We start from the raw sequence: 27,536 nt of genomic DNA on the forward strand, positions 1-27,536 counted from the left end.
CAGCTGGCTGCTGCCTTGGCAAGGAGCTTTTATCACGTTCTGCTGAGGATCAGGGAGTTGGGAGCCACTGCAGTGACCAAACACATTTAAAATCTCAGCCTTAAAGAGGGATTGAGGCTGGAAGGGACTTTAACCTCAGAGTCCCTCCCCTGCTAGGTCAGACCCAACCCTCTCCAGGCCCACAACAAAAACTCCACAAAAGCATTTTGGAGCCATTTAATGAAAAAAGCAGAATTTTATTATATGGTTTCTGTCCATTATTCGGCATTGCTGTAAATGGCTCACATTTACTGCAACTTCTGTACAGATGTGTGGCTTTGTATTACCAGAACAGCAAATTTAAATGAAAAAATAAATGTTCAACAATTCCACACAAGCTTTTACAGTCCAACATTTCACTGAGTAGGTGAAAACTACAGACTTGTTACTACAGAATTATTCAGCATGAATAAAAAACTACAACTTTTATTTTTAAACAGGAGTCACTGGTTTAATTTTTTTTTTAATGCTGTTTAAAATTGCTGTGATAAAAATAATGATTTTTTTTTTTTTTTTTTAAATAATGCCATACACTGGTATGATATAGGATTTGTCCCCAGTATATATCTTTTTTGTTTAATATACAAAATAGAGTAATGACCCACTGCTGCCTCTGCTGTGGGCAGGGGGGGAGGTGGGGTGTCCCCACACACTCTCAGCCTTCCCTCGGACACGAGGCTGGACAGGCCTCGACTTCACAGAAAATTTGGTTCCTATGAGACGTCGATGGCTCAGCAAGCCCTGGCTGCAGCCTGGGCAAGGACAGAGCCTGCCTGGTCTGTGACCACACAACCCACACTGGAAGGGACCCTAAAGCTGATCTACTCCCTCTAAAGCTCATCTATTCCCTCTAAAACTGATCTACTCCCTCTAAAACTCATTCATTCCCCCTAAAACTGATCTATTCTCCCTAAAACTGATCCAGTCCCCCTAAAACTGATCTATTCCCTCTAAAACTGATCTATTCACCCTAAAACTGATCTATTCACCCTAAAACTGATTTATTCCCTCTAAAACTGATCTATTCCCTCTAAAGCTCATCTATTCCCTCTAAAGCTCATCCATTCCCCCTAAAACTCATCCATTCCCTCTAAAACTGATCTATTCCCCCTAAAACTGATCTATTCTCCCTAGAACTCATCCAGTCCCTCTAAGCCTCATCCATTCCCCCTAAAACTGATCTATTCCCCCTAAGGCTCATCCATTCCCTCTAAAACTGATCTATTCCCTCTAAAACTGATCCAGTCTCCCTAAAACTCATGTATTCCCCCTAAAGTTCATCTATTCCCCCTAAAGCTCATCCATTCCCCCTAAAACTGATCTATTCCCCCTTCCACCAGACCAGGCTGCTCCAAGCCCTGTCCAAGCTGGCCTCCAGCACTTGCAGGGATATAATAACAACAACAATAACACAATCTCTATAAAATCTCAGCCCAAGTCGTGTCCCTGAAGCCGTCCCTCTCCGAAGCTGGGCTGCAGGATGTTCCCACAGCCCATCCAGGCACTTCCCCTTCCCAACCTTTCCCTGTGGAAACGGCGAGGTCGTTTTCTCATTTCTCATTTTTCATTTTTCCCTCGGCGCTCCCCAGCCCCCCGCCCTCCCCGTGCCCCATCCCTGTCCCCGTGTCCCCCTAAGGCCATGGCGAGTCCTGAGTGGCTCCGTGCACTTTGTGATAAGGCACTGAAGGGCCAAGTTGTCCCTGCTTTATCCAGAGTGCAGGGACTCCCCTGCTACACGAACACAGGACACGGACTCCCATGCTGGCTGCAGCCCCCCTGGGGGGGCACAACTCAACAGCACGGACAGGACGCTCCCCCCGCACAGCACAGTTTGCTTTGCTTCCCCTGAAACCCAGACTGGAAATGAAAATACAGGCAAACAGACACGAGGGGCTGTGGGACCACTCCTCTGTGGCACCGCTTCTCAGGGGTCACAGAACCCCAGTTTGGGCTGGAGGGATCCTGGAGCTCATCCAGCTCCAAGCCCTGGCTCCATCCTCTGCTGGAGCTCACTGCAGCTGGCACAAAGAACAATTTGGGGTCCCTGCACCTCGAGCAGGCTTCCCCAGCCACGAGCCCACGAGCCCCAGGAGCCCCCAGGCCAGCACAAACTCTGATCACCAACTCCTGTCAATCACCAACTCCTGTCAATCACAAACTCCTGTCAATCACCAACTCCTGTCAATCACCAACTCCAATCTGTATCACACGGTGCCCAGCACTGCAGGCTGGAATTCAAATCCTGACCTTCACCTCTTACAAAGTGTACATATTCCTTACAGATCCAAGAGAGTGTGATTATTTCCTTTTATTAAAGATGCTATTTTACTCCAAAGTACTGAATATAGGACCTTTTGTTGAGTAGGTATAACATTCAAAAAGAGCTTTAAGAAAGGATGAGAACCGAGTTTCCTGTTGGAAACCAAGGTCTGCTCACTGTAGAAATGTGCTGTGAACACCCCACGCTCTGTATTTACATATTGCTGGCACCTGGATGTGGATTATTGCCCGATTCTGAAGCGGTTTCTGCAGAGGGAGGGAGGCTGTGCCTGCACCCCCGCTCGGAGCTGGGACGGTTTTGCAGCGGGGTCTGGGTCAGCCGTGCCCCACCACACAGACAGGAGGATCCCACCCCAAAAAAACCCCAAAAAACCAACGGGAATTGTACACAGTGATTCAAGAAACACAAGCCCACCCTACACACACCCAGGGAGCACAGGTTCCCCTCTGAGCTTCTTTGGATACCAACCCCGGCAGCGCCACGCCGCGCTCCCCACTCAGCATCTGTGACCCCTACAAAAAATATAATTACATGTATCATGATAAAGCAATCTGTCATCTAAAAATCATCCTTATTATACACTATACAAGCTATTTTACAATCATTTAATAAATTGCTTTTAAAGCTGCAGTAGCCCTTCCCTTTTTTTTTTCTCGGATCAGCGAATATACCGATTATACATATTTGAAACTATAACTAAATATAAAAATATATTAGGTTTTGTATTTTCTCAGATGATCTTTCTCATTTCTATTACACAAACGATCTGGCCACTTTGAGTAAAAATCAAATTTTAGAGTGGCATAGTAAATATTTCAGTTTTGAGATACAGAAAATTGTTAAGGTGCACGTAGAAAAGGCTACTACAGCTTCTAAATGTCGAAAATATCCTCATCAATGGCAACAAGGAGAAATCCACAAGGCCTATGGGCATTTATGGCACGCCAGGAATTCCATGTGAAGGGCTGCAGCCTTACAAAGACAAAGTTTGACGGACAACTCTAAGAGCACGAAGTCAGTAGCGGAGCTCTCCTGCTCTCCAGGGAGGATGGAGCAGCCAGCCAGGGTGGGGATGTGGAATTGGGTCTCTGACCAGGTGAGTCGAGCTGGGGGATCCATCCCCAGGGAGGAGGATCCAGGATCCCCCCAGCCCCCGGTGCCCTCGCACGTCCTCCCCTGTCCGTGGGGGCTCCAGAAACGTCGGTGTGATGACAGCTTTAGGTGTGTACAAAACGGAGTTTCTCCACACAGAAGTAAACTTTTCTGAAGCTATGCATATTTTCCTGAAAATTTCCTGATGGGCAGTCAGGACTGATCTTCTTGGCATCAATGCAGCCCATGACTCTTTGCGTTATGGCTGTTGCATCATATGCAAAAATCAGGCTTCTTCTTCTTTTTTTTTTTTTTCTTTTTTTTTGTTTTTCAGTATATAAAATAACCTGCTCATTTACATCCAGTTAGGACTGGGTTAATTTTCTATGAATCTGCATATCCAACGCTTTTGCAATGTACCAAAAGGATTTGTTTCATCCGGATCTACTGAAATGAGATTTGAGAGTGTTCTCCCACCCACCCTGGCCCTTACAAAAAGCCCAATTTTTATGGCCACTTTGCCTGTTGAAAGCATTAGGTTAGAAAAGCCCAACCCAGTTTCACATGAATCTACTCGAGTATTTACTGTCTAGAGGTCATTTAGGAAAGCTACGAGCTGCCCCACCTTAAAAAACCTGCTGTACAATAGGCATCTTGAAGTATTACAAAAAAATTATGTAAGAAAAAATGAACAAGCCGAGTTCACGGTATATAAAGTTAAAGGAAATTGCTAAAACCAGACAGTAATAGCTATAAAAGGCACAACTTCCCTTTTCTGATATACACTTGTAAACTTTCTTCAGGTTACATGCATAAACCAAAATACTATCTTAACTTTAAAAAAAAAAAAAAAATCCAAAACACTTTACTAAAATAAAAAAAAAAAAAAAAAGCCTAAAAAATTGTCTCCAGCCAACTGCAGCAATTAATTAATTAATTAGCAGAATGTTCGTAACAGCCTCAGAGCTTGTCACTGGTGGTTTGATGCACCCAGGGATGGTGCACGAGGGGAGAGAGAAAATTTCTGCCCAAACCGATTTCCTTTTCCTTTTCCTTTTCCTTTCCTTTCTCCCCCATCCTTTCCCAAAGGCGAGAAATCCGCAGCTTCTCCAGCCTAACTCTTGGCCCTCTGTAAACCACATGTAGTGCATAATTACAAAAGAAACACCTGCGAGGACAAAGGGAACAAGGTCTGTAGGTTTTCTCTTTACAAAACAAAGCTATCGTGTGACGGTTTCTTAAGGCAACCCTTTGTGTTAAGGCAGTCACTTCTGATGAAACAAGAGCTTCTTGATATTTCCATTGGAATATTTTGGTATCTGATTGCTGATGATTTCTGCCAACATTTCTGGGAACTCAATACTCATGGATTTATCCAAAAATGTCTGGAAGCAAAAGCTCAGAAGATTTTCAACCACCTATGAGCGACAAGACAAAGAATTACTGGGACATCCAGGGAACATTCACCTCCCTGCTGCCCCCAGGATGGGCTCAGGCAGGACAATCAGCCACCCTCATTTAGTTCATTAATTATTGTCTGGGGCACTCTGATAGGAACCAAACAGACAGACAGTGCAGGGTTCTGCAAACACTGAGATCAGTACAGCTCCCACTCCAGCAGATAAACAACACACGTGGATAAGCTAAATGAGATCTTTCCAGGTGCTTGGTACAGTAACAAGAAAAAAAACTGTAATTGTGAGGTCTCAAAGTTACCCTTGTCTTAAACACTGCTTTGTGCTCCATGTGTAATTAGAATTAAACTGCCAAAGGAGACAGTCTGAATTGGAAATTCCTTCAAAATTAGATCACTGCTAACACCACACATAGTGCTGAGGCATTGTTTTAACAGAATTTCAAACTATTCCATCAATTCTCTACTTTTTGGGCTCTGAGATAAGACTGCTTTCAAACATCATATTTCTGCTTTTACTGCAAACTCAGCTACACTTCCTGAGCTCCTCCTTTTTAAAGCCAGGTGATTTTTAAAAACTGGAGGGACAGCAAATGAGATTAATTATCCAATTAATTGCTGTGGATTGCGCCGAGAGGACCATGTTCAGGGCTGTCAATTTGCCTTTTGTGAGACAGCAGAGGAGCATGACCTCCTCCTCCTCCTCCTCCTCCTCCTCCTGCCTTTAAATTTGTCTCTTTAAATCAAAAGAGCCGAGGAGCTCGCAGTGTCCGCCCCAGACGTATTTGTGTGGAATGCCTGCAGCATTCCTGTCAGGACTTACATCATGCATAGAGTCCAGCAGTTTAGTCAGTTGATAAAATCGCTGCCAGTTCTGGCTGGAGTTCCCTTCCCTCTTGACGATGGCCTTGCCCAGCTCCTTGATGTACGTCATGCGGATCTCCTCGAACAGGGACTGGCTCTTCAGGCCCTCCTTGGGAACTGCAACAGGGACACAGCCTGGAACCTCTGCAGGCTCAGACAGCACCAGCCCAGCTCTCCTGCTGCTCACACACAGGGAATTCCAGCAGGAGAGGGGCTGACAGCACAAGGAGCAAATTTGGGGGGAAATATGGGATTGTTCCTGGTAGGGTGGGAGGTGCCCAGAGCAGCTGGGGCTGTTCCCTGGAGCCCTGGTGGAAGGATGACATGAGCTTTAAGGTCCCTTCCAACCCAAACCATTCTGTGGAAATGAGCAGAAGAAAAAGGACTTGGATTGACTGAAGTGACAGCAGAGAGACAAGGGGAGAGCAGGATGAGACAGTGACCAGCTGAACATAAGGCACAGACCTGCTGCAAAATAAAAAATCAAACCTCCAAAGGTATCCCAAAAAAATCAGCAGGAAGGGAACTGGACCATGGAGGCAACAACACCCAGCCCTGGAAGCCTCTTGATGGAGAACCAAGAACCACCAGGGCTGGAGCTGCTGTGCTCTCAGCCCTGGGCAAACGTGACATGAGGAAGGTTCCACAAAAATTCCGCGTGCCAGGGAAGAGCAAGGGCGGGATCACAGGACAGCCTGGCTTGGAAAGGATCCTGAAAGATCATCTGGTCCTGAGCCTCCTGACTCAGATCAGGTAACAGGTCCAGGAAAGCACTGAGAGATTGGGCCACAAACACAGCACTGGGGCAAGCTGGGCGTGGGACAGGGCTGGGACATGAGCTGGGACACGAGCTGGGGACACAAAGCCAGGGCTGGGACACAAACCCAGGGCTGACACACGGCTGGGACAGGGCTGGGGACACAAAGCCAGGGCTGGCAGTGCAGTCAGTGCAGACCCTGTGCCTGTCCCTCCCATGGGATGGCCCTTCCAAGGACAGGGACCAGCCTGGAGCAGGGGGACTCCAGAGCTGCCTCCTTTGAGACCCCTGATCACCCTGGGGAAGTGAAAATTGGAGACAGAGAAGAGCAAGAGCTGAGACAAAGGTGACCACAGCACAACAGGGGACAGAGGCCACAGAGCACATCAGGAAATCCATCCTTCCCTGCACTGCCAGCACCTGAGACAGCCTGCAAAGAGCTCTCCTGTCCTGCCTGCACAGGAGGTGAAACCTGTCGGGTGTTTCACATGGAAAAGGTCTCTGAGCTGTGTCTGTGTGTCAGATGCAAGTCTGGACCTGTGTGGGATTCCTGCTTTACTCCTCCTCCTCTTCTCTTGGAAAACTTAACACACAACACAATAAACAAATTCAAATTGTCAAGTCGTGGATTGAAGAGCTTTAGAAATTTCTGCTATTCAACTGCAGAAGTACCACTCACACAATGTGTGCAGTTAACAGAATGAAGATAAATTGTCTCCCACTGGAAATGGAGAGGAGAGGCCTCTCTGGGCAGTGCCAGCTGCTGCAGGGGCTGAATCCTGCCAGTGCTGCCTCCTCACCACTTCTGCCATGGAAATTTCCAGCTCCTGTGAGGAAAGCTGGCCTCCACCACACCCAAAACACTTGAGGAATTTTTGGGAGAGATTTCAGAATCAAACAGGAACTGTTTGAAATCTGCAGTTTCAGGGAAGTTTGGAGTTCCTACAAAGCCCACGGCGTGAGAAGCTGAAAGCCTCGTGTGAAAGAGCCCTTGTCCAGCTGTGGGCTGGCACTGAGGCAGGGCTGGCCATGCCAGGCTGCTGGGCACTGGGGGAGCTGCCCATGGCACCCTCACACTGCCCTGGCACCTGGGCAGGGCTGGGCTCCCAATCCTCCTGCTCCACCCAGAAAAAGCCCAGGGTGAACAAATCCTCACTGCTGTGTAAGAATCAATGCTGTCATTCACTGGAATATTAAAAACATTTCCTTTCCATCATGCCTGGCTTCCAAGCCAAAGCACCTGATGAGGATAAGGAGGGTGATGAGGATGAGGAGGGTGATGCAGAAGTACCCAAGAACACTGACACATCTTCACTTGCTCAGCTGCTCTTGGTGCTCCTCAAACACGATGGCACCTCTGTCCCTGCTCTGAACAAAGCCCTGGAGCCAGGCAGGAGCAGGGACACGCCAGTCCTGCCTGGGGCAGCTCCCTGGGACCCTGACACCCTGGGAGGGGTGGGGGGGGATAATGGGATGGGATTTGGGATGCGAAAATGGGATGGGATGGGATTGGATGGGGAGGGGTGGGATTTGGGATGGGATAATGGGATGGGATTTGGGATGGGATGGGATGGGGTGGGATTTGGGATGGGATTTGGGATGGGAAAATGGGATGGGAAAATGGGATGGGAAAATGGGATGGGATTGATGGGATGGTATTTGGGATGGGATGGGATAATGGAATGGGATGATGGGATGGGATTTGGGATGTGGTGAGATGGGATGGGATTTGGGATGGGATGGGATAATGGGATGGGATTTGGGATAGGAAAATAGGATGGGAAAATGGGATGGGGTGGGATGGGATGGGATTTGGGATGGGATAATGGGATGGGATTTGGGATAATGGGATTTGGGATGGGATAATGGGATGGTATTTGGGATGGGATTTCCCAGGACACAGAGGCTGTGCTGGAGAGAGGTGTGTGGCTCACACTCACACCCAGGCACTCTCACTCTCTCTCTCTTTGCTGTGTGAGTCTCCCTGCATTGCAGCTGAGCCTGGTCTGAGCCCAGACCCTCAGGGAGCTCCAGCCTCACAGAGCAGGGCAGAACAAAGTCCCTGGCTACAGTGACATAACAGAGGGGAAAAACAGCACTGTAAAAGGAATTTACACATCATCACTTACATTAGTTATGTTGTCTCAGGTTAGCTGATTCTGAATATTGTAAAAGGATTATTTCTGACACTGCACTTTGAACTTTCATGCAGCACAGACAGAATTTACTAAGCTATGACTTGTTTAACTGCAGCATATAGAGACAAAACCCAGCATGTAGCATCACATTGCATAAACCCAGCACATCTGTAGAAGCCAAAAGCTTGGTGCTGAGCTGTTCACCTACTTGTGGAGAGGAGCAGCAGGGTCTTCATGCAGAGATACTCCTCGTAGGACACCTGGAGGCGGGACAGCTCTCGGGCCACCATCAGCATGTGCTTGCACTGCTCGTACATGCACGGGAGGTTCATCCTCTGCCTGGGGACAAGGCACAGCAGTCAGGCCATGGCTGCACACTCTGCTCTGCTCCTCCAGCCTGCCATGGGGGCTGCACTGAGCCACAGCACAGCCAAGGACTCCCCACTGCCCAGAGTGCCCCTGAGGTGACACCTTGGTGACACAGACCAGCCCTGGGACACCCTGAGTGGGACCAGCAGCCAGCTCTGCCACCAGCAGTGACACAGAAACCAAGCTCAGTCTGAGCCTGGCAGCCCCAGAACCTCTCATCTTCCCAGGGAAACACGATGGAGTGCCACACCAGAGCTGGGATTTCTCTCATCCTTTCAATACTTTTGAGAAGTGCACCAGATTTAATGCACATTTATATATTTAGGCATATCTTCCTGGAATTTCTCAGTTTTCAAAGTTTATGTTTGTGCCCATCTATGTTCCTGAAGCAATGACCAGCACTGCAATTAAACTTCATTATCTTTGTACTGTAATAAACTCATTTCTAACCATAAATGGAAAGTCATGTTGACAAGCAAAGGCAAATCTTGGAATGAGAACAGCAAACATTATGATTTTGTATATTTGTTTGTCCTATTTCAATGAAGCCTTGCATCAAGACAGGAACTCCTTTAATGCCTCATCTGACACAGCAATCTTGCTTATGGGTGCTCTTACAGCTGGTTACTGTGAAAACTGCAGAATTAGTTTGGAGTGGGAAATGAAGAACAGGCTAATTCTGAAGAGTGTAAGACAGAATAATGCTTTTCCATGGCTTTTCTACAGCAGAGAAAAAGACAAGTAGAATCACTGCGTGCCATGAGCACACAATGTCTCTGCAGTGATGCCAGCCCCTCATTTTTTGTTGATGATGTGTCACCTTTCCTTGGTATCACCCATGGAGCACTGCAATCTCCACAGACACAAAATGGGATTGCTGTGGGAGTTTGGTTATGAAACAATTCCTCCAAAGCTGATCACTGCTCCCTTCTCCCTCCCCTAGTCCTTAAGGAGGATTAAACAGTCACAAATCACCCTGGGAAACCCTGAGTGCCAACAGGGAACAGCCCTTCCTCAAGGTGCAAAAACCAGGGGGAGTTCTGATGGCTTTGGAAAGACAAAAACACAAACTTCTGGAACTGTGTTAAAGCAGAGCAAGCCCAGGTGTGAAACCCCAAGGCAGCTGCTGGACAATTCCTGGGCCAGGCTGGCACTGCCCCACACCTGCAGCTCCAGCTGTGGCACCCAGAGCCCAGCCCAGTCCAGCACCAGGGCACAGTGCTGCAGGGACACTGAGGCAGGGGTGGCTCTGGGCTGTTTCTCACACAATTCCACCTCTTGGCCAGGTGGAAATGCTGTCCCAGCCCCTGGGACCAAAGGGCACCCCACACCTTCCCATGTGAACCATTCTCTGCCAGGGCTCAGCTCTCCTCATGGCAATCTGTGCCCATTTCTGGGTAGGTTAAAATAAATGATGAGAGGGTCAGCCTGTTGTTGTTTCTGCCCCACGCAGGAGGCTGAGCAGCCAGAGGGGGACACAGCTTCTGGGCAGTGCCAGAGCACAGGAGCAGCCACAGCCCTGTGCCCAGTCCTGTGCCCAGCCCTGTGCCCGTGTCAGAGCACAAGAGCCTGATTCACCAGCTCACCCCAGGGCTGGCACAGCTCTGGAACAGCTCCCAGCCTGGCCAGGGCACATCAGATGATCTCAGCTGGCACAGGGAGCTGTCCTGGGGACACAGACTGGGACAGGGGCACAAGGATGGCACAGGGGTGGCACAGGGATGGACACAGGGATGGGCACAGGGATGGCACTGGGATGGGCACTGGGATGGACACAGGGATGGCACTGAGATGGCACAGGGATGGCACAGGGATGGGACACAGGGATGGCACTGAGATGGCACAGGGATGGCACAGGGATGGGACACAGGGATGGCACTGAGATGGCACAGGGATGGACACAGGGATGGCACTGAGATGGCACAGGGATGGACACAGGGATGGACACAGGGATGGATACAGGGACGGCACAGGGATGACACAGGGATGGACACAGGGATGGCACTGGGATGGACACTGGGATGGACACAGGGATGGCACTGAGATGGCACAGGGATGGACACAGGGATGGCACTGAGATGGCACAGGGATGGACACAGGGATGGACACAGGGATGGATACAGGGATGGCACAGGGATGACACAGGGATGGACACAGGGATGGCACTGGGATGGACACAGGGATGGACACAGGGCTGGACACAGGGTGGGCACAGGGATGGGCACTGAGATGGCACAGGGATGGCACAGGGATGGCACACATGTCTGGGGCTCAGGGCAGGGGAAGCACAGCAGGGCTGGCACTGCTCTGAGTCCCAGCTCAGCAGAGCTGCACAGCACCAAACCCCAGAACTGGAGATGCTGAAAACCACACACCACCAACCCCACGCAAGGAGTTACAAAAGAACGTGGGGGAAAAATTCGGGGAATGAGGGTAGTGACAAAAAAACCCCAAAAAAAACCACTGCTTGCAGAACTGCCCTCATTTTTTCCTGCCCAAACTGCCCTCACTGTGTGGTGCTCAGAGCCAGCCCAGCCTGGCCAGGACAGCACTAACGTGTGACCTGACTCCTGCAGGGACAAACACAGAGCAGGGACAGAATCCTGAGGCCCAGGACTTCCAGGAACTCCTGTCCCAAGCAGGACAGCAGTGAAATGGCATCTGCTCCTGGATGAGCACTGTCACTGTGCTCACTGGGGTCTGGGTACACTGGGACATGCCCAGAGGATGAAAGCTGAGACAGAACAGCTCCAGCTCCAGCAGGGCATGTTTTCAATCACAAACTGGGGAAACAGTTATACAATACTGCAAAATCACAGGTCTAAACCCTTTCCAAGTACTAAATAATGGCCTAAAGCCTGAGATTTATTCAGCTGCCAAACTTTTCAACAGCTTGAATCGAGTTTCATGTGCGTGTGTACAAAAACACGTATAATGTATATAAAACTGCCAGCTAGTATAGACATACCTCCATAAAAATGCAATAAATTACAGGAGTACAGACGTAAAAGCAGAATATTCAATAAATATTCCGTTTTTAGGGACTGAGCAAATGACTAAAATGCCAGTTTAAGACATAGGAAGAGAATTCAATCCTCTCTCCCACCACACACTGAGCTACTGGTTGTTGCTACTCCATGAAGTAGCAGTGAACACACAGAACACACAGGGCAGGGCTGGCAGGATCCATGCACCAAGGAATGATGCTGCTCAGATGCTTGAGCAGAAACATGAGGCTAAAGAAAGTCTATTAATTAATAGAATTAATCCCATAAAGAAACCAGTCAGTAACTGCAGTCCTGTCCAGCTGAAGCACCAAGTTCTGGAGTTTTCCCCCTGAGGCTGAAGACACTGAGCTGTGACAGAGGGAAGTGAACACTGAGAGCTCAGGGATGATATAAATGATTTCCAAAGGCCATAAAGGCCAGGGCAATGACCCAGAGGAGCTGCCCTGCTCTGAGCCTGGCTCTGTGCTCTGTGCTGGCCCAGCTCAGCACCCCTGCCCAGCTCAGCACCCCTGCCCAGCTCAGCACCTCTGCCCAGCTCAGCACCCCTGCCCAGCTCAGCATCCCTGCCCAGCTCAGCATCCCTGCCCAGCTCAGCATCCCTGCCCAGCTCAGAAATTCCTGCCCAGTTCACCATCCCTGCCCAGCTCAGCACCCCTGCCCAGCTCAGCACCCCTGCCCAGCTCAGAAATCCCTGCCCAGCTCAGAAATCCCTGCCCAGCCCAGAAATCCCTGCCCAGCTCAGAAATCCCTGCCCAGCTCAGCATCCCTGCCCAGCTCAGCAATCCCTGCCCAGCTCAGCACCCCTGCCCAGCTCAGCACCCCTGCCCAGCTCAGAAATCCCTGCCCAGCTCAGAAATCCCTGCCCAGCTCAGAAATCCCTGCCCAGCTCAGAAATCCCTGCCCAGCTCAGAATCCCTGCCCAGCTCAGCACCCCTGCCCAGCTCAGAATCCCTGCCCAGCTCAGCATCCCTGCCCAGCTCAGAATCCCTGCCCAGCTCAGCATCCCTGCCCAGCTCAGAAATCCCTGCCCAGCTCAGCATCCCTGCCCAGCTCAGCAATCCCTGCCCAGCTCAGCACCCCTGCCCAGCTCAGCACCCCTGCCCAGCTCAGAAATCCCTGCCCAGCTCAGAAATCCCTGCCCAGCTCAGAAAATCCTGCCCAGCTCAGAAATCCCTGCCCAGTTCAGCAATCCCTGCCCAGCTCAGCATCCCTGCCCAGCTCAGCAATCTCTGCCCAGCTCAGCATCCCTGCCCAGTTCAGAAATCCCTGCCCAGCTCAGAAATCCCAGCCCAGCTCAGAAATCCCTGCCCAGCCTCACACAGGACACAGCAATCCCCAACCCCTGGGCACTGATTTTTGTCACTTGGATTTATCTCCCTGCCCACAAGGTCTCTCCTGCCCTCCCTGCAGGGCTCTGGTGCCTCCCCTGGTGTTTGTCAGCTTTTCCCCCCGAGCTGGTTCAGTTTTATTGAGGGCTGGGACATAAAAAGTTACGACCAGAGAGTTTTATGGAGAACCTGGAGCTGCCTGGAAGGGCCTGCAGTGCTCTCAGTCAGCTCAGTGTTTTATTGAAAACAAATGTCACTCTGATCTACCATTCACCAAACTGGAGCTGGAAGGAATTTGAGAATTGCTGTTTGCTGGAGCTGCATTACCCTTTCATTTCTGGGGCTTTTCAGGAGTTCCAACACCCAGCACTGAAGCTCTGTGGTTTTGACCCACTGATAGAACAGCAGGAGACCTCTGACTTACAGCAAATTAGATGTTATTGCACTTAGTGACAACTTCAATTATTTCAGTTCCACCACACAGAGACTATTCTGCTCCAGGGACACGTTCTAAGCACTTTGATAAACACAAGTACACAGATGAGCCCTCACCTACCATCTCCTCCTCAGCCTTTTAAAAAAAAATATTATTATAGGGCAATGATTACAGTTTATAAAAGCCTGCATAAATATTTACAGTGAAAAAAAAAAACAGCAAGGGAATAAATAAACATGAAATATAAATTGCTGATCCCATATGAAATGTAGCAATTATTGTATTTTTTTTAAGCAGAGAAAACCTTTGGGAGATCTGATTTTGAAGTGAAATAGGACCAAAAAAATGAAACTGTGCCAAAGCAGGCTAGAGGTATTGCCTCCATCCCAAAACCAAAAACAGAGACACAAATAAGATCCAATCACCCCAACAATCCCAAATCTCCTCTTCTCCAGCTCAGAATTACTGCACAACACAAACCTGGAAAAGTACAAGGAAAACGATGTGTGGTGCAAGAAAAAAAAAATCTTCAAACTTTCCACCAAATTCAGCTCTGCCTGAGAGCTGACACCAAAGTTCCACCAGCAAATGTAAATCAGGCAGGTGGTTCCATCTCTAACCTTGTCTCTTCAGCCCCAATTTCATCAGCTCAGACAGAAATGTTTCCCTCTGGCAGACTCTAGGGCCATTCTGCCACTCTGATACACTGAACAGACAGAACATTATGCAATTTGCCAAACTTTTCTCTCCATCCCAGGCATATTTTTAGCCCTGACTGTGTTGGCTCTGATAAAATGAATGATTCTAGTGAATGGTGCAGGAACAGTCACAATATGGAATGCTAAAGCACAAACACCTCCCACAAAAACTTCTGGCTATAAATACACTTAATATCTCAATTACCTTCAGTTTGCTGAGTGAAAATGCAGAGCTGGGGGAAAACAAGTGGGAAAGGAGGGGATGGCTGGGAGGGCTCAGGGGCAGCCCCAGGCTCAGCCCAGCTCTGGCAGCTCCTACTCACTCATTAATGATCAGGTCTGGGGCAAAGCACAGCAGGTTGCCATTGGACTGCTTGTAGGACCTCCAGCCCAAAGCAAAAGCCATCAGGAACATCCAGGAGTACTGCAGGAGGGTCATTTGGTCATCCAGGTGCAAATTCCGGAAACCTGGAGAAATAAAAATTGGGGGGGGACGGTGTCAGGTGGAAAAAAGCAACACAAGTGGCTTGGGAAGGGAGCAGGGCCACGAGCAGCACTGTGCTGTTATCAGTGCACAGTTTCCACAGGAGTGACAGAGATGGAATATTGAAAAATCACAGTGCACATGTGTGGGGTTATCTGGGACTGATGGGTCACTCAGATACATCACAAAAGGCAACAATTCCAGTTCACACACACTGCAATTCACTGGGCTGCCTTCCAAAAACAACAGGGTCAGCTCCTTTGCACCAGAGCCCTCTGCTAGACAATAAATGATTTAACATCAAATTTTGTTCTTACTCAACAGTTGCACACTGAACCTACAAAGCAAGCAGTGCACCAGTTACCAGCATTAACTGCTCCTAATCTCACATGGAGCATGAACAGAGCCAAGTGAGCAAGGAGGAAATGAGTAAAACCTGACAAGTGGTCCCCCAAAGAGTCTGCAAATGCCACCAGCTTCGGATCTGCAGCAGCAGCTCCTATCAGATCCAGCCTACACTCACCAAGAAACCGTGGTGCCATACGGAGCCATTATCAGAGCCTGAATACAGGCTGATTTTATCTATTTTTATGAAGCAGCTGACATCTAAAGAGCTCATAACATCTAAAGAGCTGCTTCCTGAAGCTGTGCCAACAGGCAGAGCCAGTGGATGAACGTGGAACAAACCTGGTGGGTCCAAGCACAGCCCCTGGCTTTGGAGGCACCAGGAGTGAGCAGCTACGGCCTCTGGGGTACAAAGAAAGGGTTTCAAAGTGACTCCAGAGTTTCTGGGTCAAACCTCCAAATGTGTGCTCAAAGCCTCCCCAGGAAAAGGTTATTTTGAAATCCCAACTAAAGGGTTTGGCAGGGAATGCTGGCGTGCTGTCAGCACGGCTGATGGGCTACAACCAGGAGCAGGATATACAAATTAAACACTGCTGAGGAACCTCCTCACAAACAAAAGAAAGGAGATAAAAACGATAAGGATAGCTGCTATTAAAGGGAAGATTGGCATTTTCATTGAGAGCATAAGCTCTAACCTGAAGGGTTTGGCTAATTGCAAAAAGTGCTCGGCAGAGATGACGAACAGAGAAGCGCAATCTAAATCTGGGAATAGCAGATGGTCTCCCAAAAACCTGTCCCAGAAGGAGGTGTGTGCATGTGAGCCTCTCCTAGGGCAGCCTGAGCTAATTCAGCACAAGTGCCCAGTGCAAGCAGCCCTGGCCCAGGGTGCCAGAATCCCTGAGGCTGCAGAAGCCCCCCAGGATCCCCCAGTCCAAGCAGACCCCAGAGCCTCTGCAGTCACATCTCTGCTGGACATGGATGCACTCGAGTTCTCCAGCCTTTCTTTCCCACTGTTAATTTATTTCCCCTGCTCAAAGAGACACAGTTATGACTCATAAATCTCATTATCAGGCTTTTTTCTTTTTCCTTTTTTTTTTTGGCAGACCTGTTCTGTGATGTTATTTTTGGGCAACCTATGCGTCATGGAGGTGTTTTTGCCAGGGTTTTTGAGAACAGGTAGTGAACAGCACTGACAGGGGTGAGGGAGATAAACACTGGGCTTTGTTCTGTAGGAACAAACATCTCAGCTCCCCTTGGCCCTGGCCTCTCCAAGACAGATGCCATGTGCCACGTCCAAGGCTCAGATCTGACATCATTTCTTCTGTGCCTCACTGTGTCTTTAGGAAGGAGCCAGAAGAGCAGCAATCCTCCCTCCCTGCACAGGTAAGGGTCAGATTGAACAGAGCTGCAGAGAAAATAACACCCTGACTTCCCCCCTGGAGCTGGGCAGGGAGGGGGAGTCAGGAAAGATCCATCCATGGGCAGACCCAGTGAGCCAGCACGGAGATGCTGGGCTGCAAAAGTCAGGAGAACCTCATTGCTAAAATCATTCCAGAAATAACTGTTCACTGCCCAGAGCAGCTGGGGCTGCCCCTGGATCCCTGGCAGTGGCCAAGGCCAGGCTGGATATTGAGGATTGGAGCAGCCTGGGACAGGGGGAGGTGTCCCTGCCACGGTGGGGTGGGATGAGATGAGATTCAGGGTCCCTTCCATCCCAAACCATTCTGGCATTCTGTGAATCTGAGGTGGAGACAGAGCTAATGCAAACAGTTCTCTGTAATGCTTTAACAACAAATACCCATTTAAATATGAATTTTAGCATCCAGTGGTCAAAGTGTTCAATTCAAATGACCTAACTTGTGGTAAATAAATGTTTGCATCTGCAATTTTTTCTGCTCTGGAAGCACCTGAGCTGTGACATTATCAACACTTCATCTGTGCAGACTGGAAGGGGAACAGGCAGGTTTGGGTTCAGTGGGAAGTCTGCAGGAGCATTCCCTGTGTCTGTCTGTCCATCCTGTGTCTGTCTGTCCATCCTGTGTCTGTCTGTCCATCCCCCGTGTCTGTCTGTGCATCCTGTATCCCTCTGTCCATGTCTCTGTCTGTCCATCCCCTGTGTCCCTCTGTCCCTCCCCTGTCCCTCTGTCCCTCCCTCTGTCTGTCCATCCCATGTCCCCCTGTCCCTCCCGTGTCCCCCTGTCCCTCACCTGGGATCGCCTTTGCCCACTTGACCGCAGCCACCACCTGCCGGCCGCCCAGCATGTTGAGCGTGGAGAGGATCCTCCAGCTGGAGTCGGGCAGGGAGCTGTCGTAGCCCGAGTAGAGCACCTCGGGCTCGATGACCTCGAGCAGGGACACCAGGGTGGGGGTGAGCTGTGGCAGCGAGGCTGGCACCAGGCTCTTGCTGCCCGCCGCCTCCGCAGCCTCGCGCGCCGCCGCGCCGCCCTGCTGCAGCCCCTTGATCTTCTTCTTGGTCTTCCTGGCTGCAAAGGTGGCAGGGACAGGTGAGGACAAGGACATGGATATGGGCACACAGAGATGTGAGCACAGCACAGCAAATGCTGCTCTCTCCCCTCCCCAGCTGGAGCACGGCACTGGTTTGCAAAGTCAGGGATTTCGCATTCCTTCCGAGCAAACTTCCAGTGAAAATGGTATTTTACATTTTAATAAAAGCCACATTCACACCAATGCTTCAGAATGTTCAGTAATGTCTGCAGGTACCTTAAAGGCTGACCCTAAAATACAAGGCTTACCCTAACATACAAGGCTGACCCTAACACACAATGTACAAGGCTCAATCCCACCACAGGAAATATCTGCAGGACTGCACACTTTAAAAGTTGCAAGTGTAGAAACTAGGCAAAAGAAAGGGAAAAAAACCACATTTAATGGGTAAGAAGTTACTGGATCTCTTGAGCCAGGGAAAACAGGGGTTTTTTTTCAAATGCTGGGCAGGAGGAGCTTTTTCTCTTGCCAGCTCTCTTGCATATAAATCACTGCTGCGTAATTAAACCATAAAACTCGCTCACCAAATAAATAAAACATCACACAGAGATGTTAACTGTAAACTACAAAAAGTTGGAGCAACAGTTTTATTAGCATCTTGTCCCTAATGGAGTCTCCTGCTTGGCTCTGGCTCTCCTGGATGCAGGAGCTCACAGTTTAACCAGGACAAACCCGCCCAGCTCCCTCCTGGCTGCCTCACTCCTTTATTTGATTTCTGCTCTGAACTGAATCTGGAGCCCAGGGAGCATCACATCGAGTGTTCCAAGCTTTCCAGACCTGTCCAGAATTCCCTGAGCCCCCAAAAGGCACCAAGGCTGCAGTGCCAGCACACAAACCCCTCCTGCACCCCTGCTCCCTCCAACAGAAACTCTGGAAAACAACAGCCAAAGTGACAGGATCCCTACAGACCCTGCAGAAACTGCATTTCCAAAGGTTCTGTGTGCTGGCCACATGTGCCAAGCCTGCCATGAGGGAACAGCAACAGCTGTTTCCTTGGAGCAAAGAGCTTCTTGTTATTCTCCTCTCAGTTTGGAAATGGCTGCTTCAAAATCCTGTCATATTCTGGCGTTTTTTTGCCCCATTATCCGTGTTATGAAGAGCAAATGAACTGCTCTGACTTAAATTTAGAAGCACATGCCTTCAGCTTCCTGCAGACACCTGCATGGAGTATTTCCAGCCCAGAAAGCCTGATAAAATTATAATCAAAATAAACAGATCTGATAAGACAAATTATTATGCAAGAATTTTCATTAGGTTGTTGCCAGTCCTGACTTAGATATATAGCTGTACCTCACAAAAAAAAAAAGGCTGAGCTAATATATTTCCTTGCAATTAATTTTCAAACAATAAAAAGACCATGAATTTAAAGCCAGTTCCTGAGGGCACCTTGCAGAGATAACCCCCACAGATAAACTCACTGTGGAGAGAAAAGCATCCAAGATTTTCTATTTAAAACAACAAAACTCCCCCAAGGCCCAAGCTCCTGCAGGCTGGCACCTGAGCCACCACCCCCAGCATCCACGGGCACCAGGCACTGCCCTCCCAAACTGGCAGCCAGAACCAGCCCACTGCAGGGACAGCAGCAATGAGAAAGAACTAAAGACTCCTCAAAAAAAATGGAAATAAATTCAAAGCGAAGTCTGCAGAAAAACCTAATTAATTGCCAAGTTTAACTGTAAAATGCAGCATGAAAAGCCAAAAAAATTATGAGACTGTTTTTTCACGGGCATAAAACCTAACAATAAATCTTTTCTTCCAGCACATCTCAAAGAGAAAGGGTGCCAAGGAACACCAATTAACGGTGGGAGCGGAAATGAGAACTCCAGGAAATAAAGGCTGCAGTACAAAATATCATCATTGTGCTGTGGCAGTCTCTGGTACCTGCAGCTTGACAGTCTGATGTTTTTCCACTCACCTACACCCCAAAAAACATGCAACAGAAAAAAGAAAGTTCCAGAAAGGGATGATAAGCAGGGGCAAAGGGATGACTGGTGGACTTGAGGTCTTTTCCAACATTAATGATTTTATGGTAAAAAAGTCATTTATTATGGTAAATTATGGTAAAAAAAGACGAATAGAAAATTATCCAGGGACTAGAAAGGGCCACTTTTAACTCAGGACAAGAACAGGTCAATGAAAACATTGCATGGCAGAATGAATGAACGATTCCATTAATTTAAAAATTAATTAGTTAACCAATACCCAACAGTAAAATGCACTGTAGGTGCTAGAAAGAGACACCCAGAACAGGGCAGGCTGCTGGGAAAAGCCCAGCAGGGAATCAGGAGAGGGCCCAAGGACTGGTGGACACTGCATCTCTTCTGACCACTCACTGCTCTGCTAAAACCACTGCTCATGCTCTGAGCATGCAGCTGGGGACTTCTCAAAAAGAAATTACTGTCTAAAAACCATGCAAATTTAATTCTCTTTTCAATAACACTCATTCCTGAACTGTGACCCTAAAATAGACAAGATAAAAGATACTGGATTTTACTCTCTTCTGCACTTCATGCTCCTCCCAGCTTGCTTTTCTGCATGACCACTTCTCCATCTGTTCAGATCTGTCCCAAAAATCTTTGTTTTCAGGCTGTTTTTCACCCTTTCACACTACTCTGGGTTCTTTCATTTTATGCTTCTGAATTCCCAGATTCCTTTTCCCTCTCAGCCATAAAAGCTTCCCTCTCCCCAACAACTTAAATAACCAAATCCATCCTCCAAAACCTCGCTGTTCTCTGGGATTCCCTGTGCCAAAATCCAGCCAAACTGCTGTGGAGGGGCTGATGGAGCAGGGACAGGAGCCCCAGGTCCCCTCCCTGACTGTGGGTGCTGCACAGGGGCCAGGTTGGGCTCACCTGAGCCCTTCCCAGCCCAACCTTCCCACAATGTCCCTGTCCCAGAGCCACAGCCAGCACTGCTGGTGGCACTGCAAGGGCAAAGTGACAATGGGAGCCCCAAACCTGTCAGAGCTGCTCCTGACTGTGAGGGAGCTTCTTCAATAGATAAATAATGAGTACCACAGAGCTATTCTGAAAACAGCTATGGAGAGAAAAAATAGAGATCAGCCTTAACCAAGATGAGTTCTTTCCCACCCCAAAACCAGAGCTGTGGGTTGGGCATGGTCCAAGCTGCCTTCAGGCTCAGCTGTGATGAGCCCTTGCTCCCAGGCAGGGCAGTGACCTGTCCCCATGGACCTGTCCCCAAGAGGCCTGTCCTGCTCTGACCTCTCAATGATGAGGTGCAGCCCCCTGGGAGTGTCCAAACCTAAATCCAGCTCCTGGGATCCTGAGTGTCCTTTGGGGATTTACTGCAGAACCCACAGCTGCAGGTTTGGCTGCAGCCTCCCCTCCTGCACACAGACCATGACAAGAGCTCAGTAAAAGCAAAGACAGCAGCACCCCAGGCTCCCTGAGGAGGGGACGAGCCTGGAGGGGCAGCTCCAGCCCCTGCAGCCCAGGAGAAGAGGTGCTGTGTGCTGCTGAGCAGGGCTGGAGCAGAGGAAGGATCTGCTACCACAGCCTGTGCTTCATGGATCTCTAACTTATCACTTACACCTCACCAAGGATATGATCACTGACTCAAATGCAATTCTGCTCATCCTTGGAGCTGACAAATACATCTTTGACATTTTTATTTTATCTGACAGTTTTGATTGCACAGGTACCACCAGATAACTGCACTAGTAAGTGCTGTGTTAATCTCTGCTGCTCAGGGAAAAATAGCAAACATAAAACGAAGCTGACACTAATAAAAGTGTTTTATGCCATTTTACAACTGCTGCTAAATCTCTGCTTGATGTGGCCTTCAGACTCTGACAACTCATTCAGGACTCAGCAGAGAACAAGGATGTGGTGCCATGTTAAATGTAACCAACGTTTTCTGGAGAACTTTGACAGGTATTTAAGAAGCATCCACAGCATGAACAAAAGTACTTGAATTTCATTCAGCTGGAGGATGCAATCCCCACTCCCATCCCTGTCCTGCATGGTCTCAGTGTCAGGTAACTCTGACTGAACACCTTTCTGCAGGTGTTTCACCCAGCACAGCTTCCAGCAGGTGTTTCACTCAGACTGCACACTCTCCTGCAGGTGTTTCACACAGCACACCCTCCTGCAGGTGTTTCACTCAGACTGAACACACTGCTGCAGGTGTTTCATTCACTCACACACCCTCCCCAGGTGTCACACCTCCCTCCCAGTGTTCAAGCAGCTCTGCTGTCTCCCATTCAGACAGGAATGAGAAACAACCCCTGTCAGTGTGCATGAACACACAGCCAGCAGGTGAGCACAGCCAGGAGAGGCTGCACCACCAGAGCTGCTGCCTCTCCTGCAATGCCCACCAATGCAGCCCAGGCTGCTGTGCTGGCCAGCCCTGCCCCAGCAGTGCCCCAGCAGTGTCCCCAGCCCTGTCCCTGCCCCAGCAGTGTCCCAGCAGTGTCCCCTGCCCTGTCCCTGCCCCAGCAGTGTCCCAGCAGTGTCCCCAGCCCTGTCCCTGCCCCAGCCCTGCCCCAGCAGTGTCCCAGCAGTGTCCCCTGCCCTGTCCCTGCCCCAGCAGTGTCCAGCAGTGTCCCCAGCCCTGCCCCAGCAGTGCCCCAGCAGTGTCCCAGCCCTGTCCCCTGCCCTGTCCCTGCCCCAGCAGTGCCCCAGCAGTGTCCCAGCAGTGTCCCCTGCCCTGTCCCTGCCCCAGCAGTGTCCCAGCAGTGTCCCCTGCCCTGTCCCTGCCCCAGCAGTGTCCCAGCAGTGTCCCCAGCCCTATCCCTGCCCCAACAGTGCCTCAGCCCTGTCTCTGTCTTTGTCCCTGCCCCATCCCATCCCATCCCTGCCCCATCCCAGCCCTGCCTCAGCCCTGTCCCTGCCCCAGCAGTGCCCCCATCCCATCCCATCCCATCCCATCCCATCCCATCCCATCCCATCCCATCCCATCCCATCCCATCCCATCCCATCCCATATCCCATCCCATCCCTGCCCTAGCAGTGTCCCCTGCCCTGTCCCTGCCCCATCCCATCCCAAATCCCATCCCAAATCCCATCCCAAATCCCACTCCACCCCATCCCATCCCACCCCAAATCCCCTCCCACCCCACCCCACCCCAGGCCGGTACCTTCCAGGTTCATGCCCGCCTGCAGACACTTGCGGTAGCGGCAGGCGGGGCAGTTCTTCCTGCGGATCTTGTCGATGATGCAGTCGTTCCTGCCGGCACACAGGTAATTGTGCTGCCCTGGGCACAGACAGACACACACACAGACAGACAGACAGACGTCAGCCCCAGGGCACAGAGCCCCAGCCACCCTGCAGTCACAGCAGGGAGCCCAAAGCAGCACAGCCCACGCACCCAGACCCACCTCTCGTGTTCACACCTCAAAGCCAGCACATTCAGGTGGAAATATTATTTTCTATTTTGTACATTCAGGTGGAAATATTATTTTCTATTTTGTACATTTAGGTGGAAATATTATTTTCTATTTCGTACATTCAGGTGGAAATATTATTTTCTATTTGTTAACATCAGGCAGCTTCTATTTTTAACAGGATTTCCCCTTGCATTTACCAAAGCCGCCTTCTACAGCTCTTCTATTTCTCTAAATAGTTTGACAAGAGACATAAATAATGTGCACAAACACATTCTGAGAAAACACTTGGAAACATTTCTACAGGCACAGCTTCATCAGCTGGACAGACATGGAACCGTCCTGTAACTTACAGCCTGACCTGGACAGACCAAATTCTCTGACACTTTTATTTATCTGCAGATTCACAGCAAAACTGGCTCTGAAAACATGGCAAGATGAAGTACATAAATTAAAATAATTGTGTTTCTTAGCTGCTTAGAGCAGGAAACAGAAATATCTCTTCTTAATTACATGAGTTATGTGAGTGAATGAATGTCTGCATGTAACTTATTTAGGGAAAGGTATTAGCAAAGCACAGATCCATCTCCCAGACAGGGGTCAAGGAGCATGTTTTTCCAGAGGGCAGAAAGCTGCAGCCTGGGCTTTTACACTGTACTGCAAAGTCCTGACAGTACAATCTTGTGAGAAACAAACAGATTTTCCAAATACTGAGTTACTAACAACAGAGTCCAAGAGTTTTCTCACAGGAAAACAGCTTGGAGAAGGAATTTCTTACAAGTCAGCTGTGAAAATTATGGGCATGCCGAGTTCATTCCTATGGCTTTGGCCAAGCTTCTCCTGTGAAGTGTCTCAAGCTGATATTCCAAGGAATGTTTTTTCTGAGTTTTCCCCACCTCCAGCACTTGGGGAAGAGGAGCTTTGTGTTTAATTAATTCAGACAGCAGCTCCTTGACTCCCCAGTACAGACACTGCACCTGAGGACTCCCCTGAGCTGCTCCACTCCATTCCCAACAAAGAGATTCCCATCCACCAATGTTTCATTTCTTGTGTTTACTGCTCACCTGTTCTTGCCTTTCCAAGACCAGCTACACTATTTCTTTGTGTTATACCAAAGCTCTCTTGTCACACATGACCATTTTGGGGGAAAATGAAGGGAATTGGTGCCCCACATCTGCCTGCTGCCCAGGGATGTGCCAAAGGAATGTGCTTCAGCTCTCTGTGCTGCCAAACCCAGACACTCCACAAACACCCTGGTGAAAACCAGGAGTGAGCCAATGCAGGTGTTTCTGGGGGAGCTGGGGCACACAGGGTTGTTTTTCAGAGGCTGGCAAATCCCATCCCCAATCCCATCCCCAATCCCATCCCCAATCCCATCCCCATATCTCAGGACCAGGAAAAGCCTCCTCTGGCCAGCCTGTGCTCCTGAAGAAATGCCTGAAGAGCTGCACATGAATCAGCTGCTGCTATCCCACCTTCACCCTACTCCTTGCTGAGAAAATGCCCTTTATATTGACTTCCCAGGCACTGACACTTCCAGTTTCTGTGACTATTTCTGTCACAGCACACAGACCTGGAGGCAAAGGTGGAAAAAAGGGCTTTGGCTCAAGGCTGGATAATGAGTGTGCAGAGTCAGCTCGATCTGAACACTAACAGGTGCCTGGCAGCCTCTAATAAAAAGGATATTGCAGGAACAAATTCTTTTTACATGTGTTCCTAATAAGAAAAATGCCTATAAAAGACAAAACCAAATTATTTGTTCCTTAAAGTGAAGAGTAAGACTAACAGATGCTGGAAGCTGTCCTGCAAACACCCATGTCATTAATGGAAGGATTTAGGGGGCTCAGTCCTTGGGGCCATGGCCCAGCTGACAGGGTGGTCATCAATCAAAGGCTGCACTTGATGATCCTGGAGGTCTTTTCCAACCTTAATGACTCTGGGATTCTGTGAAAAGTGGGATTATTTGTGGCACAATCAAAGTGGAAGCAGAGGTGAGCCTCGAGGAACTGATTGCCACAAGCCTGCTGACATTTTTAATATCGAGACAGTTTATTTATGGTGTGTCAAAAAAAAGAAACATCACTGGGGTGATCTGCATCAATATTTTGGTGATTCATTTAAGCTTGAGAACAGGCAAAGCCATGGCTGTGGCACATGTCCAGCTGCCTGAACTCTGAGGATCTCTGTGACCACGTTTTTATCCAAGGTACAGGTGTGATTTGCCTTGCACTTGAGCTGCACCTCAGCTCTCACAGAGGCAGCACCCCTCTGTGAGCAGCAGAACCATGAACTTGGCTCTCCTGACCCCTGGGAGAGGCTCTGCCCTTCCCTGAGCTGCCCATGGCCCCAGGGGAGCAGGAGCTGTTTCTGAGATCAGAGGTGGCTTGTGTGGTCCAGCAGCCCTCCCTCCCTGCAGTGACCCCAGAAATGCCAGCACAGAGCCTGGCTCAGCCAGGGCTGCACGAGGAAGGCACAAGACAGGAAACCCAGGATTAAGAATGATGCTCTTCAGACCAAATTCCCAGAAACACTGGGAATGTGCTCCAGTTTTCTGCATGTGACACTGGAGCAGGCAGGTCCTGAGGCACAACCTCGAGATCAGGATCAAAGACAACCAGTCACAAACTGGCTCCTGATGCACCCAAAAATCACACAGTCCTCATTCTCATTCACTCCAGCATCTCTGTTTTCCAGAATGATTTTCTCTGATCACAACTGGACAGAAATCCCAGTGATCCAACCCCACACCCTGGTACCCAGTGTCCCTGCAAATAACACCCAGGGACATGGATGCAATTCAGCCAACATTGTTTACAGGCAGAACTGTAAAACAGCATTAACCTCACACACAAGAGATTTACTGAGTTCCATGTAAGTTTTCTACACAAACCAACTAACCTTAAACTGAAAAATCACAAACTTTACACATCTACTGCACACAGACAAATATCTGTATAAATATGGGACAGATAAACAAAAACAACAGTGAAAGAAAATGAAAGAGACCAAAGCCAAGACAACAATAAATTCTTTTAGCCAGAGTGAATGGGAGCATTTTAGCAATGTGAATGGAATCCATGCCTTGGATAATGCACCATTATCAATGTGATTTCCTACGACAAGACCAGTGACCTAATGGACGGGATGCTCAGCAGGGTTCTAACAAATCCAAGGATGCTGGGTGTGAAAATGGATGGCATGAGTGGGGATTTCACAGCCACAAGCAGCTCCTACCTTCCACCGCCCTTTTGAAGAACACTTTGCAGCTGCCACACGTCAGGACACCGTAGTGGCACCCGGAGGCCTCGTCAGAGCACACCAGGCACAGCTTGGGAGGTGGTCCCGTGGTCGCTGAGGTTGTGGATGGAGAGGAGCTTACATCTGACCTCATTCCAGGGCTGAAACAAAGCAGAGCAGCACTTTAACTGGGGTAGAGGTGAACACAGGGGTGGCACCTGCCAGCAATGGCCTGTCCCCACCCTTGGTGGCACAGCTCTCACACAGAACAGTTCAACAAGGACTCTGTAAACCCCAAGTGGAGCTGTAGGGATTGTTCACGGCCTGTTTGGCTCCATCAAGATTCCTTCCCTTACACATTTCTGAGGCCAAGTTTCTTGCACAATTATCCCAGCCTTTAAAATTGACTCTTAAAACACGTTCTTACTCCACATTGTTTCCATTACTGCCCCATTCCCTGCAGTGTGCACCAGGGCTCCCTTCCCAGCACCACCACTGCCTGCTCTGCTGGGACGCTGTTATGCAAGAAGCTGTGCAAATTGGGCCATACAGCAACAAATATTCACAGCAACAAGTGATCATTTCACCCCAGCAGCTTGGGAGAAGAGTGAGAAATATTCCCCATTTCAGGATCTGGATGTAAACACCCAGCCCAGCTACAAGAAAAAAAAAAACCCAAATCCCTCTCAGAACAACAAACAATCCATCGTAATCACCTTGGAGCTGCTCCTAATCCTCGGGGCTGACCCAGCAGTGCTGAGCCAGAGCTTAGGGGATGATCTTATAGAGCTGCAGCCCCAAAACTGGCTCTGCCCCACAGCCCTGCAAAGGCTCAGCTGGCTGACTGCATCCACCTCCACGTGAGGAAGAACTTCCTTCCATGAGGAGCAGCTGCCCAGCAGGGCACATCCCTCTGGCCACATCCCAAACCCACCTGGACATGTCCTGTGTCCCCTGCCCCAGGTGTCCCTGCCCTGCCAGGGGGTTGGACTGCATCAGGTCCCTTCCAGAGATCCCTTCCAACCCCAGCTACTCTGTGATTCCCAACTAAGTCTCAAACTCCTAAAACACGATTTCTGTACCGCCTGCTTCACTTGAAAGTGATTTTCACAGAAAATCCTGTGCACCAGGGTTCCAGCCACCCTCCAGATGAAGCTAGAAAAATGACACTTTTATTTAAGGTTTTGGTGCCTCTCC

At 49.3% G+C, this 27,536-nt stretch overlaps 1 protein-coding gene across 2 annotated transcripts in view; it reads right to left on the reverse strand.

Annotated features, from left to right (window-relative positions):
* Positions 1 to 215: 215 nt before the first annotated feature.
* The window catches only part of NR3C1 (nuclear receptor subfamily 3 group C member 1), a 64,171-nt gene continuing 36,850 nt past the window's right edge, over positions 216 to 27,536 (reverse strand). For both annotated transcript variants that reach the window (XM_033073002.2, XM_033073001.2), the window contains exons 3-9: positions 26,337 to 26,500; positions 22,856 to 22,972; positions 17,461 to 17,736; positions 14,748 to 14,892; positions 8,794 to 8,924; positions 5,650 to 5,807; positions 216 to 4,830 (exon numbers count right to left, since the gene is read on the reverse strand). In XM_033073002.2, coding sequence (XP_032928893.1) covers positions 4,678 to 4,830; positions 5,650 to 5,807; positions 8,794 to 8,924; positions 14,748 to 14,892; positions 17,461 to 17,736; positions 22,856 to 22,972; positions 26,337 to 26,500 — 1,144 coding nt within the window. In that variant the 3' untranslated portion in view covers positions 216 to 4,677. The remainder of the gene's footprint in view (positions 4,831 to 5,649; positions 5,808 to 8,793; positions 8,925 to 14,747; positions 14,893 to 17,460; positions 17,737 to 22,855; positions 22,973 to 26,336; positions 26,501 to 27,536) is intronic.

The sequence above is a fragment of the Catharus ustulatus genome, chromosome 15 (assembly GCF_009819885.2).
Source record: "Catharus ustulatus isolate bCatUst1 chromosome 15, bCatUst1.pri.v2, whole genome shotgun sequence".
NCBI lineage: Eukaryota > Metazoa > Chordata > Aves > Passeriformes > Turdidae > Catharus > Catharus ustulatus.